Source organism: Ctenopharyngodon idella, chromosome 16 (genome assembly GCF_019924925.1).
Source record: "Ctenopharyngodon idella isolate HZGC_01 chromosome 16, HZGC01, whole genome shotgun sequence".
NCBI classification, from domain to species: Eukaryota; Metazoa; Chordata; class Actinopteri; order Cypriniformes; family Xenocyprididae; genus Ctenopharyngodon; species Ctenopharyngodon idella.
The window spans coordinates 27205944-27221226 of record NC_067235.1 but is presented as its reverse complement, the minus strand read 5'-3'; the positions used below and the strand labels follow the sequence as shown (position 1 = coordinate 27221226).

The window sequence follows — 15283 nt, the reverse complement described above, 5'->3', positions numbered from 1 at the left end:
AATTTCATTGGACTTGGTCTGACACATCAATTTAGTACAGCAATTAGGACAAGAAAAAAAAAATCAGTATGATGTCCTAAGTCAAGCTATTTCCATAACATTCCAAGGGTAAGAAACACACTTCCAAGGAAACTGCTGTAGCTGCTGTAGCATCTGTTCTAAACATGGGCAAAAAAGGCATGGAAACAGACCCAGAAAACACAGAATTTTATTACTACTCGGTAGCCTGAGAGACTTCACTGAGTTCTTAGTTAAGTTTCATCTAAGTTTCACCTTTGTCTGTCATTTTTTACCTAAAATTCCTGAGGAGAAATAAAAATGGGCACAAATGAGACAATTGTTGGCATTCAGAAAAATTTGATGAGAAATGTGTTCATATTGAAATCCCTGACTCTTTTGTATATTAGCAGAGTTTGTGACATTTGAGATCTCTTCTGAAACTCTAGATAAGATTACTATAGCTATATTTTAGCATCTCAGAAATCTAATATGCAGCAGATAAACCAAAAGTCTTCATTTGCTCTCCATTTATTTTCAATGCTGTTTAGGAGGAACAAGCAAAGATCTCATTCCTGAATTTTAATGGATGGGAATGTCCATTGAATTCACTGAGAGTTTAACTGCGGAACAAAGGAGCTTTAGACAACAACCTGTGTGCCAAAGAAACAGATAAAGGAGACCTGCAAAATGTAATAATCATTGAGCAAGCCTTCCAAAGCATAGGGCAGAGATGACATGAGACCTGTCTGACCTGCAGATATGTCTTAATAAGCAAGGAAAAGATGAAAAGATCAGATGGTGAGATTGAAGGTGCAGAGGAGATGAACGTGACCTCTGGGCGATGTCAGGATGCTCTTGGCATCTCTGATCCATCGCTGAATGCAGAAAAGGCTCTGCAGGGATGGAAGAGGAGGTGGACAGTGCAAGTAGGGTGATGGAAAGCTGGTTAGGAGCAAATAAATCCTGAATTATGACTAGGAAGACAACAAAGTGGCATGTGCAACCCATTTTACCTCCATAATGTGATGATGTGTTTACAAAGGTAAATTCAAAGACAAAGAAACGATCAAGTTATTACTCTATGACTTTTTGCACTTATAAGAAGACCAGGAGCATGTCATTTATATTTCATGTTGTCTTTAAAATGATCATATATACATTTTTCTAAAGGCTTAGCCCTAAGGGAAGGGATGTTCCTGAAGTGACCCTATCACTCACTTTCATTAGGAACATCTCTGCAAATAGTATTCCTATCCCAGTGTGTCTTTCAAGGGCATAGTAAGACATGTGATCACAACAGGTCAACATTGTTTACCAATACCGATCATGTGACTTGCTTCAGACCTATTATGACTACTAGAGACCAAAGGAAACCAAACCTGTTGTTCCAAGAAGACAGTTTACCTCACAATACTCGGTGATGATGCAGAAGGAGTCTCTCTCCAGGAAGCTGGTGTAGAACTTGAGGATGGCAGGATGGTTCAGCTGAGAGAGAAGCTGAGCCTCTTGAATGGCATGGACCGTCTCATTGGGTTTCAGATCACCAACAGGAATCTCCTTTAGCACCTTCCTGCACAATAAACCACAGTGAAAAGGGTAAAATCATAGAAATAACATATCTTGATTTGAATTATAATGTCTTAGCATCAGTAAGAGAAGCTCGTGGTTTCAATATGCTTCAATACTGTATGCAATATACACTGAAATAAGTCTTTTCTGCCAACCAAGGCTACACTTATTTGATCATCGATACAGTAAAAACAGTAATATTGTAAAATATTATTTTATTTTAAAATAACCATTTTCTATTTTACTATATTTCAAAATGTAATTTATTCCTATGATGGCAAAGCTGAATTTTCAGCATCATTACTCCAGGCTTCAGTGTCACAAGATCTTTCAGAAATTATTCTAATATGCTGTTTTAACTGTATTTTTGATCAAATAAATGCATTTCTGAAAGAGACTTCTTTCAAAAAACATTTAAAAAAAAATCGTAATTATTCTTTTGACCAGGAGTATACTTTATCAAATGACAGAAACAGCAATAAAACTGGAGTCACAAACTGAACAATGTGAATGTCCACCGCAGCAAAGTCAGTCGCATTCATCATTCCTCACATTATTCATTTTGTATGTGCATATTCTATTCAAGCATTCTACTTTGACAGAAAGCACTAGATTGACAGCTAATCCAACCGGGAAAATAAAAACAAAAATGTTAAAGAGTGATATAGGCTGAGGGTTTTTCTCTCAAGAGCACTCCAAATCAAACTGTTCATCTCATTGCCTGTTCAGCCTTTAATTTTGCACAGTCTCTCGTTAATTTCCTACTGTCCAGAACCTGTCACCAATGCTCAGATGTACTGTGTTTATATAAGTGTCACGTTCCTTAATTACCATCTGTAGCCTGGCCCCAAAAATGTCATTTAGGGAAGAACAGATTGTTTTCCCTGACCTTTTCAAGCTTGAAGGGATCGGGAAGCCAGGGCCACACTGTAAATTTAGTCTGTCATTAGCTCACAAATTATGAGGGTTTATTGTAATTATTCTGCTTTTAGTGATAAAATGAAGGGAGAGACATCCATTGATAGAAAGTTGCCTTGGCCTATGTGACCCTTTGCAATGAGAAGAAAGAAGGAATCAGCAATCCTCTGATGCATTTCAGATGAAAGACGCTCACGGCTGTGACTGATTTAAAAATCTGAGAAAATCCATCTGAATAAAAACAATAAGCATAAATTATCATGCCATTATTAAATTCTAAAAAAACTGATGATCTTGAATAATGCAGAACTTGTGATCATAAGCCATTTTTAAAAACTAAGAATGATCTATATGATAATTGGAGAGATACTCCGTGGAGAATCATTTTTCTTCCAGTCGGCAGCAAAATATGATCGCCACGTCTGCTGATCAAACTTCATAATTCAAGTTAAAGGGACAAATAAGGAATGCTCAGAGCGGCTAATTTAATCCCATCGGCTTTTAGCAAGAAGAAAAATGCAAATGAGCATTTAACACAAAGGAGGGATTTAAAATCATATTTTAGTGACCTTATTTCTAGACCTTAAGGGAGTTAATAAAATACCACCAACAGAGATGAACGCACTGCATCTGCCTCCTGGTTTTGTTGTAAATTAGCTCTCGGCTCGTTGAAGGAGAACTCTCATTTACCTCTCCTCTCTCTACTTCTACATTCTGTTCTTTCCTCTTACTACTTGAAAATCATTACAGCAAAGGGAACAGGTAAAGTGCACTTCAGCAGCTCAATGCTGGCCTTGGATTGCTCTCATTCTTCATGTTTTCCTGGAAGCTGAGACTCGGGTCTAATAGCTAATGTGTTTTTAAAGATGCAGAAAGCAACTCCTTAATGGAGTCATTCAAATTCTTTTATCACTGACGGCTCAGGTTGTTCCAAACCCATATGACTTGAGTTATTTTGTGCTGGTCATATTTTTGAATACAGTAATATGGAATGGGCACTGGAGCTTTTAAGCTCCAAAACGGATGCAAAATTACCATAAGATTCATAAAAGTCACCTATGTGACTAGTGTGCTATACAGGTGGGGTCACATTAGAGGAATTTCGGTGAAAAGTCACAGCCCAAAAAAAAAAAGTTTACTGTCAATAGTGCAGTGATGTACAGTGCTGCAAATTTAGCGATTTTGTCACTAGATTTAGCGACTTCCTCACCCCTTTTGAGACTTTTTTCAAAAGCCTAGCGACAAATCTAGCAACTTCTTAGACAAACCTTATCTAGATTCTGTGACTCACCCACTGATCTATATTTATATTAATATAGATCAGTGGACTTGCAAGTATGATGTCATCTAGCGACATTTAGGGGAAAATTTGCATTCGCTTGCAAAAAAAAAAAAAAAAAAATTAACTAAAAAAAATCCTCCCTCTCCTCATATTATTTCCATTACCAGTTTTGCATTCACTCACCAATGTTTTGCAAAAGAATGTTTTAAAAAGAATGTTTTGTGAGCAAAACTTTTGTAAATGCATTGAAAACTCTTTTTTTTCACATCTGAACACCTTTAGGGGCTCTCTACCTTCGTCAAATGATTCATTGAGATCTGAAACAAAAGAATGATTCATTCGTGAATTAGACATTGTTACTTCTCTTAAGAATTTGCCAAGGAGAGATGAAGCTTTGTGTTCTATGAAAAAAAGATCATAAACTACGGAGTTTGTCTAGTATGGTAAACTTGATGAAGTGATGTAAAAACTCAAATAACAAATGATTTTAATGGCACAAACACTAGGTCACACCATTCTGAAGCTCACATTAACAGGGCTCACTTTAATGGAGAGAATCATTACATTGAAGTATGACAGGTCAGTCTAATTTCGAAAATCTAATTTCGTCTTGGCCACGTCCTCTCATGTCTCATTAGAGCTAACATACCTTTATAATGCATTATGTTGCAAGACCAATCTAATGAACCGTTAAGCTGATGTTGTGGAAAGCAGTTTACACTCTGCATTATGGATTCACATTAGAAGCTTCCACCCAAATAATGACAAGAGATCAAAACAACAACATATTATTATCATCCATAAAGCTGTCACATCATCTAAGATAATATGTTTGTGTTCATCCACTTTATTTCAAGTAAAGTCTCCAGTCAATTACTGCATGAACTAAACTATTCACAATTGATCATCAATATCAACCTACAATTTATAGGATGAAAACATGTCAGGGATTTAATCTTCTTGCATTAAGATGGCACTTAATAAATGTGCTTAATAAAGTAACATTTTTATGAACATTTAGCAGTGAAAACGACCTCTCTTTACTTATTGCTATTGTATATGAATAATACATGAAAATTCATTCATTCTGTTATTGTAAACATCTGCTAATCAATATTCTCTAGTCTGTTAGATAATGATGGATAGATAGTTCTTTCAGATATGTGCCTATATTAATTTTTCTTACCAAGACTGTAATACAGTATTGAACCCCTTCATAATTTATTAGTTTCTAGTTGAAAAATGTGTCAACGACAGATATGGGTCATTTGAACTCCTTTGAGATGAAAAAAGTAATATATTGCTGTCCAACTATCCTAATATTACATTTATCTCTGAAGATAAATACAGGTACCTAAAAGAGTGTCTGTTCTCTCTAATAGGGTGACATAAGTATGAAAAATGTTATATAGAGTGATATATAAACCTGTTCTACAAATATACAACTCTGTTGTGTTGCTAAGGTTGCCTTATAAGCACAATAAGAAATCAATTTAATTTAGCCTGAATGTAAATATGTGTGATTTCAATTTTAACCATACCATATTGTTTCACAATACATGTTTATTTAAATTCCAGGCATTTTACCTGTGGAAGAATATAAAGAAAAGCTCAGCTAGACCTCTTCAGAAGGAAAACGGTATATCATCGATAAAAAAACATCAATCACTGAAATTTCCTGTGGTGAATAATTGAACACGCGTTCATGTCCCATTTCTTAGTCTCTCTCTGGAGGCGTAGAGGCAATTTAAGATCTATTTTGAGGATATAGGAAAGCTGAGCAAATAACCAACCACAGTCCTTTGCAATTTTAACCTGCATGGTTCCATATTATATTTCAACCCTGAGATCAGAGGAAACAGGTATGAATAACAATAAATGTTGACTGACTCCTGCTCATTTTCGAAGTCTATATCCTTTGAATTAATATAACCAAAGCCTTGGCCTAAATTTAACTGTCACCCTATCTGTGATGAGTAATTACATCATCCTAGATTATCACATACACCATTATACCAATTTTAGAAAATGCCTGGCTACAATATCAATGGATTATGTTTATCATCAACCATAGTAACTGAGCAACTCTCTCTAAATGTGGCAAAATATTTTACTTTTTTATAGGTGTTGTTAAGGTCGGATAACCTTAAAAGGCACCGTTGCAATTACCATGATGTGTAATGTAAAAAATAAATTGAGAGAAAATTCCCATGATACATGAACCAGGTCAGCGAATGAACCATTTTAAAGGTCTGGAATCAAACAGATGTAGCAGCATTGACCAAGAAAGACCCAAATCTGTCATGCAGTGGTGTGCAAGGAAAGGATAGAGTGCCTGAGAGAGATAGGGAGGGAGAGAGAGGGAGAGAGAGATCAGGAGGTGGAGAGAGACCAGTCTGTATGAGAGCCTGGGCACTTGAAAACAAATTGGGAGATTTTTGGTGGACCTGGACTCAAGTGGGAGGTTGCATAACTGAGAGCTGGATCATGAGGTGAGCAGAAATAAGCACTGCTGCCAGGAGTCTCCAGGGAATCTTGTCTGACAGGCAAATCCACAGAGGACAAGCTGAAAGTGGGCTAGCAGTGCCAAATGGATAGAAACGCTCCCCTCCTTGAGTGATATAAGCCACCTCTGGCCTCTGAGAGGAGAATATAATAATATTCAGAAAGATCCGGATCCGCTACACTAATGTTTTGTTTTAAGTGACTGCAACATTGTAATAGAGACACCTATTGCTCATTTAAAATTGAAATACTCGTGTCAAAGGGACATGAGGGGTCAAGAGGTCAAGAGATTAAATCATCAGTCACAAATGAGGTAACAAACCATTTGTTTTCACCAAAATCTGACTAATATCAAATGCACCAAAAATCTCCTTGTTCAAGAGAGTTCACGAGTGATTTGTTTGAGTTCGATCTTTTGAATTAATTGATTCATCCATACCCAAAACATCATTGTGCATTTTACGCACAAGCTCTATCTTCAAAAATGGTGCTGATTGTTGACACAGAGAAATCTCTAGCATCCACAGTGGTACTTTTGGCACATTTGTGAGACTATTAATGAACACCAGAGCAGATGACAGGCTGCTCTTCTCTGCTCACATTCATTTTGTTAATAAAGATGTTTGTGTAAAGGTCACACTTCTCAAAATGGCTCCCCATCTGGATAAAACACAGATTGTGTCACACTGAATATATATTTGAAATCTTAAAGAAATGGTTCATATAATTGAAAACCCATATTATTATTGTATTTCTTCTGACACAAAAAGAAATGTCTCAGCTGCTCTTTTATCATGCAAAAAAGTAGATGGTGATTTACATTCTCATGCTCCAAGCATCATAAAAGTTGTCCAAATGACTTGTGTATATTGCAAGTCTCTATGTGACTTCTAAGTGATAAATGAGGTATGATCGCAAACACAGACCAGAGGTATGAAACATGCCAAGACAAATGTGTCTTAAAATGTGTTATGAGGGACTTCATATTGTACATAAAAAGTAGATAAAAAGGGCAACATTATTTACAAATCACAAATAAGCAAGAAGCACAGCCCCAAAAAATACAGTGTCTAGAGCTTTACATCATCATCTGCCTATTAAGGCTGGGTTAAAAATATTGATTTCTTGATTTTAATCCATTCTCATTTAGAAGAACTGATATCGATTCTCAAATCCCAATAATCGATATTTCAGTTAATGCTGTTTTTAGTTGATTAACAAACAAAGCATTGTAGAGCACCTCTCATCCAATAAACCGCAATAAACTCTGTGCTTTGCTATTTCTAATCTGAAAAAATATCTCAGCTTTCAAATTCTGTCAATTTTATTATGAAATTCAAACAATAAGTACTGTTTTGGCGCTCTTTAATGTGGTGTGACAGATCAAGCGAAGCGGCAGCGCACATGAACTGATCATCTCTTCTGCTTTACTACTAGTTACAGCACAAAATAAGCATGAATGAACATCAGAAGGTATGTTGAAAGATACAATACAACTTACTGAAATCGGTATCATGTCTCATGCAATTTGCTCAATCAGTGTTTCAACCGTGGAAAGGCAGCTTTAACGTAAACAATGTCAAGTAACATCACATTTACCCCAGAAAACCCATTCAATGTCTAAAAACTCATTAATCAGCTACAATAATGCACTATTTTGCATATTCGTTGTATTTTTACTTAATCTGTTTTTCAATATTTAATGTATGTTTGAATAAATTCGTCATGTTTTTATGACAGCCATCATTTAAATGTTTATATATACATATATATATATATATATATATATATTTTTTTTTTTTTTTTTTTTTTTTAAAGCCTACAAAAGCCTACAAATCAGTTAATATTAACCTTTTATATATACCAACTGGGGTTCCCTGTTTAGTTTACAGCATTAGTTGACATATTTTTTTCTTTGAGGAAATTTGCAATGTAATGTACATGATAGGCTACAGTTAATCAATATCGAATCAAATTAGGTCAAATCAAAATCGAATACCAGCCCTACTGCCTATAAAAATTCCAGCCAGACAACAAATAGAGTGCTTAAGCAAATGATGAAGCAGAGGCTTTTTGGAAAGATGTGCTGAGGGACCCACAGGATGTGAGCCCTACTTTTGGGGCAAATCCAGAAGAGGAAGTCATTTGTCTGGGCTAATAAAGCCCAGTGAGAAACCAGCTGGAGGAAAGGGGTACAGCAGTCTCAGTTCACAGCGCCCAGCACTGACATTTGGCTCTCACAAAGAAACAAAGGAGTCCATAGCACTGTAAGAGCCACTGAGGCAATAACAACAAAACACATACCCAGCAGGATTTTTTTTAAGGCTGAGAAAAGACTAAGGAAGGAGAACTGGTGCATAAGTGTGCTAGAGAGAAAGAGACAGGAGGTGTGGTGGTCATTCAGGTTTGGTGCCAACACTCTGCATGTGATGGGTCAGAAGCTGGCGAACAGCTGCGATGGACTAACAATCAGGGTTAAAGGAACAGTAACCCGTAGCATGACGCCACTCGCCTGTAAGGCAGCTAAAATGTGGAGCTCTTCCTAATTGGCGTCCATTTTCACCAGCATCTCTCTAGCTTCCAGTTCCATCTCCTTGTTTGATATGGGTTTCACAGAGAGGCTGTTGCCAAGTGTGATAGACAGAGAAAACAGTTAAAGGGATAGTTCACTCAAAAATGAAAATTCTGTCATCATTTACTCACCCTCATGTTGTTCCAAACCTGTGTAAATTTCAGAACCAAGCAGATCTCGCCCCTTATTTATTGCCATAGTATTTTTTTCCCCTACTATGGTAGTCAATGGGGCAAGATCTGCTTGGTTACAAACATTCTTCCAAATATCTTCCTTTGTGTACAGCAGAACAAAGAAATATATACAGGTTTGGAACAACTTGAGGGTGAGTATGACAATATTTTCATTTTTGGGTGAACTATCCCTTTAAAGTCACCATGAAACGGAAATTGCAATAGTCTTTTCTTGCTTATTGTGACATATCTGAGAGAAATGGCTTCTCTAACAAGAAAAAAATGTAGGACGGGACTTGATTGTGTCCATTGGGAACTGATTGGATCGTTGTGGTTTGCTATTGTTGCAATCTCATCTCATGTGAGTGACAGGTTGTACAGCCCTCCAGAAACATGTCAGAGAAGAGAAGAGAAGAGTTATTTTGATTAAAGATTATATGAGGGCACATGAATTTAAAAAATGATGATGTGCATGGATAAATCTATATAAAAACTGCAATATTGCAAAAAAAAAAAAAGGAATATGATTTCATGATGACTGAAAAGAAGCAAATGAACAGACAGCATTGTAATTGGCCCTCCTCCAGGTAGTTTGTTTTGGGTTTATGAATATAATTATAAACTCAGACCAAAAACTGTAGAAATCAATATGTGAAGGATAATATGTGATCAGTTGGTCTAAAAAGTAAAATAAACCCAGATAGGGTGAACAGGACAGAGCTCTGCAGTTCAAGGTCTATAATACACGGATGAGACTATCCGTTAGCAATCCCATTCATCTTAATGGCAGTTTCTAAGATGGCCCATACAGCTCCAAATTAAGTTTCAGTCTGTTCCTCACACAAAACTATCATATGACTTCAGAAGACTTGAAATACAGCTATGATATTTTTATGGTGCTTTTCCATCGCCGTTAATTGTAAATGCATGGAAAAAAGTGGCTGCTGCATTTTTTTTTTAATTTCTTCTTTTAAGTTCTATGGCAGAAAAAAATTATTATGGGTTTGGAATGATATGACAGTGAGTAAATAGAAGTTTTATTTTATTGTGAATTTCACAAAACTATTTTAATAAAAATTAATTTCATAATTTCACAAATTATAAAAGTTTTGTTTTTTCAAAGTTTTTTTTTTTTTTTAGAGAATTTAATACTTATTCAGCAAGGGCATATTAAATTGATCAAAAGTGACAGTAAAGAGCATATAATGCTATTTCATGTATTCTGACTTATTTACACTGTTAAAGAGTTCGATTCTCATGCTTTCACATGCCCAAAGTTTCAAAACACGAGTTGGACAAACAACGGAGTATTTCTGTGCCAAAAATTCTCTTCCAAACCCTTACAGGATTTGGGATCTTTTTTTTTTGAGTATCGGCCTGAGTGATGTCAACAAGGTCGGAATTCCTTGTACGGGCAATTCTCCCGGAAAGGCGCGCGCGCACAAGTCGACCAGAGGCAGAGAGCAAGAGCACGCCCATCAACGCGCGTTCGGGTTTACGGAAGTCGTCGGCAGCGCTGCACAGGTCACAGGACTTCACGAAATCAACAATGTCACCAAAGAAGTGTGTTTTTGGTTGTGAGGGAAAGATAACCTTGCTTCCCAAAGAACTCAGCGTTAAGTAGAGCTGAGAGTTTTGTGCTCACGCATTACATTGATGCGCTCTCGACATTTGTTATTAAAATAACCATAGAAACTGATAGTAGCAATAACTTTTTTATTGGTTAAAATGAATAATCTCGTGTTTTTCTGTGCTCGAGCCCTCAGGATCGGCGCTTTAGGTTTCATAAACAGGACCCAGTTTTACGCTGGATTTACAGATCGTTTGAAACTGAAAGATGGAGCGGTCACAGCGGTAATGATCCCAGTCATAAATCGGAACCTTAGGTGGTGAGTAAAACTGCTTAAAATGTCTGTTTTGTTGGCAATAGGCGCCTAAGTGCATATAATGTAAACAACACGAACGTAGTGAATTTATAAATGTATTATTTATCATTCACTATATGCTATATTCATTATAGTAATTCAAAAGTTATCCAGGGATAAGGCACTCGGCTGTTTTCGGAAATACTCGGTAATAATATTTTACAATATTAGTGTTTTTACCTCATTTTTGATTAAAAAATTGCAGCCTTGGTGAGGATAAGAGATGTCATTCAAATGAAAATGTTTAATAGCTAAGTGCTCATTATACAAACACATTTGGCACCAGAATGAAGAGCCATGTAATAAATCCATGTATAGAACTGACACAGCCAAATATTTGTTCTGTTCTGAGAGCAATGTCCTCATAAACTAAGACCCATTGGTTTTAATTTACCGTGGAAGCTTCACTGTGAACTGAATCTGGGTAAGATGTAATATTGCCACAATCACCAAAGCACCTAATGCCTCCTGAAATAATGACTCACAATTTCCTTTTTTCTTTTCTTATCTCTGTTTCGAAAGCAAACCTGCCCGTTTAAGACTGCAGGCCTCTACAAAAGCAATAAATCAACTTCACATATTTCACAACACATCCTCCAGATGATACCAGCAAAGCTTCCCTCAGGACTTTTAACATTTGAATGTAAAAAGCTATGAGAATCTTGTGAATAGCATAAGACTTTAAACAATTTAGCTAATATACCAGTGACAGGCCATTTATTCTGTCTGAGAAAAAAATGCACCTATACTGAAAAATAAATATTTACATTACTAACAGTGAAAACTGGATTAAGCAAGAGAGTACTAAAATGATAAATATTGCTCTCTAATGAAAGCATAATAGAGAGTTTGATCTTACACCATTTATGATCATAAAGAATAAGAGATGTGTTGATAGTAACATGAAGCTTTCCTCAGTTATTTTGAAGGAAAACATTACTGACTGATTAGTAGTTACAAAGACCAATGCTGCTCTCAGGTGGCCGGAGAAGAGAAGTGAATTTTGAAGACCAATTTTAATATTGCCATAATTTAAATTATTTCGACAATATGCACATGCATATTTTCTCTCACATAGAGGATGCATCTGGAATAATGAGTAACTCATTAAATCCTTCACACAAAAAAACTATACATAAATTATTACAAAGTAGAAGGTCAACACTCTAATAATACCTGTAAACACCATGTATTAAAGGGTACTTCACTGCTGGCAAAATGGGCTTTCAATAAAACTTGGCTGCCTATACAGTAGAAAGTAGAAAAAAAGTTTTGAAATCGGTGCAGAGAAAAGACAGAAAACTTCGCTTTTGCCAAATAGGTAAGAAAACTTCAACACCCATAATGCAATGGGCATTTTGCCAACCAAGGCACTCCCACCAGTCTGCTCTGAATACGCTTAGTGGCACATTCGGTGCCATATCCAGTTGCCACTAAAACTTGTGACATGCTGATGGATTGCGTCACGTACCACTGACATTGTTGCGGAGCATGTTACCATATGTTGTGGCACCTCCAATATCCTAGTGACACATGCCGCTGTCTGCTGGAGCTTTATGTAAATATAGTAACATATGCACTTAACCGCAGAATGACATTTAATTAATAAGAAGTTGCTTTCAACATAGGGTTTATTACATTCTGGAGTTATTATAAGTTTCTTTTTAATATAATTTTTAAAAATGTATTTAAATACATATTGTAAATGCACAGTTGAGTTTGATAACTCAACACATTTTTTTCTGTTTGCATTATCATTCATTCATTTATTTGGAATTACAAAAGAATATAGACACTATATAGATTGGTGGTCATAAATACAAAGTTCTGTCATGAAACTCTAGTTGGCGCATGCTGATAGGTTCGTAAACGGGTAGTTCACCCAAAAATGAAAATTCTGTCATCTCTCAGGTTGTTCCAAACTTGCATACGTTTTTTTGTTATGTTGAACACAAAAGAAGATGTTTTAAAGAATGTGGGTAACTGAACAGTTCTGGGGCACTATTAACTTCCATAGGATTTTTTTTCCTACTATGGAAGTCAATGGTGCCCCAAAGCGGCCTGGTTACAAATTGGTTATCTTCCTTTGTCTTCAACAGAACAAAGAAATTTTTACAGGTTTGGAACAACTTGAGGGTGGGTAAATGATGACATCATTTTCATTTTTGGGTGAACTATCCCTTTAACTCAGTCTGCTTGCAATCATGTCATTATCTATAGGGCACAGCTGATAGGTTCCTGCTGTATCAGCAGCCAATGAGCTTGCTGCTAAAACTTCAAATACTTGGTCAGCAATTGCTGTAGCAGTGCAGCATGCTTTCAGAAATGGATGTGACTGCGTTATTGTAGTGACCATGATAGATTTATTCCATGTGTTTCCTAGAATGGGCAATTTATGTGATCAACAATATACAGTAGCACTGGTATTGCATAAAATTCAGAGGCACATGCCACTCAAAAGTGCCACCAACTGACTACATGTTTTAATACGTTTAATTGACTTTTTTTTTTTTAATCACTAAATTTGGCTATTTATTTAGGATTTTGTAAGAGTTAGGGTTAGGTTACACACACACACACATATATATATATATATATATATATATATATATATATATATATATATATATTACGTATTGCATTATTAGAAGGTTAAATTAGGTTGGTATGAGAAAAGTGAAACCCCTGGAAGCAGATTGCATGGGAATCACTGCTATAAAGGACATTAATGGCGAGAAGTATTAAAGGACTCACAGTCTCTCCGCTGCTACTGCCTTTGTGTCTTTAACAAGGTACACAGTGCCGAAGCTTCCCTTCCCGAGTCTCTGCTGAATGATGTATCTGTTAGCTATCAGGCTGCTCAGGTCAGAAGATGTTTGTGTGGAAGGAAGACAGTGTGTTTGGCCTGGACGTTCACGAAAGATGGGCATTTTCAGTCATGAATCCAGTGCAGCCAACTGCAAGAGATAAAGGTCGAGAAAATATCAACAAATGCTCTATTGATGACGTCTCTTGACGTTATTTCTTTTTCTTTTTCTTTTCTTTATTTATTTTTGTGTTTTTGGTAAGTTCCTGAATTTAAAAATGAGTATGATCAACATAAACAACATTCATTTGAGTCATAAGAATGACTTAAAACAAGATTCCATCATATCTTCCACCCTTTTTTTGTCAACATGGGTAGCAAAAACAAAATTACTGCGCACATACAATTTAGTTTTTCATCATGTTGCCACGCATGACAAATTTAATGATCAAAACATCGAAACAAAAAAATCGAATTCACCACACTTGTTCTCTCTATTTTATATAAAAATAATTATTAGAGTTGATAGATTTTTCTAACCTCACCTGTGGGTCGGAAACTCGTTCGACCAACTGCTCTGAACTTCCTGTGTGTTAAGTCGTTGTCATGGGAGCGCTGCAGCTGAATTTTTCTCCTTTAGATGGCGCTAATGTGCAATGTTGACTGTCAACTAAATAAAGTTGATGTATTAGGTTGTGGATATCATTGGGACTTGATCAGTAAATTGGTGCGCTATGACATGAAATTATGGGATCATGTAGGCTTAAAAAAAAGGAAAATTAATAATACAAGACCAATCAAAATATTACAAAATATTTATTATGCATATTTGGTCTATAACAATGCATAGCTGCACATTAATTAAATTCACTACCATTAAAAAAAAGTATTTAAAAAAAGCAAAACTTTCAAAAGAATATACAAATCTGTATGTCTTACAGTGTTGAATCCTATGTAAATAAATGTTAAAAAATATATACAAAACAGGTTTATAAAAAAATAAGTGTGGACCTGCTAAATGGTCTTGAGAAGCCTATTTATAACTCATCACTGTACATTTCTATATTTACATTTTGTTTCAGAATGTTTCTTAATTTAATGGATTTATTAATGTAATCAAAGATGTTTAAAGATGTTTTTTATTTCAGTACTTAATGCAGTTCTGATGTTTTTCAGATTCTTTCACTCTGTGATGGTTTGAATTTACCTGTTTAATCTGTTCCGTGATCTTGGATTGTCTTTTTAATTTGTTTGCATCTCTCTCATCTCGCCTATTTGGAGACTCTTTTGTAATTACCTTTTTTTTTTTTTTTTTTTTTTACTTTTTTTATCAAGCAAATGCTTATCCAAGAGCTTTCTAAACTACCTAATCCCAATTCTTAATGCTAACAGCTGGCATTACAGCTTTTGTCAATCAAAAAAGTTTCAAAAGACACAAATTTATATTTATATAACGCTTGTTGGTTTTATATCATAGGGATCTTCCACCCTCATAGCACAGTACATCACGGAGACGTCTATTTTATGTGTGTG

At 35.7% G+C, this 15283-nt stretch overlaps 1 protein-coding gene across 2 annotated transcripts in view; it reads right to left on the bottom strand.

The window, feature by feature from the left end:
• Nucleotides 1-14415, bottom strand: part of nek11 (NIMA-related kinase 11) — a 70642-nt gene extending 56227 nt beyond the window's left edge. Inside the window, exons 1-3 of one of the 2 annotated variants that reach the window (XM_051866440.1) lie at nucleotides 14291-14415; nucleotides 13699-13901; nucleotides 1405-1570 (exon numbers count right to left, since the gene is read on the bottom strand). In XM_051866440.1, the coding sequence (XP_051722400.1) occupies nucleotides 1405-1570; nucleotides 13699-13874 (342 nt within the window). In that variant the 5' untranslated portion in view covers nucleotides 13875-13901; nucleotides 14291-14415. The remainder of the gene's footprint in view (nucleotides 1-1404; nucleotides 1571-13698; nucleotides 13902-14290) is intronic. The other variant, XM_051866441.1, reaches the window with a different exon arrangement.
• Between the last annotated feature and the right edge of the window lie 868 nt (nucleotides 14416-15283).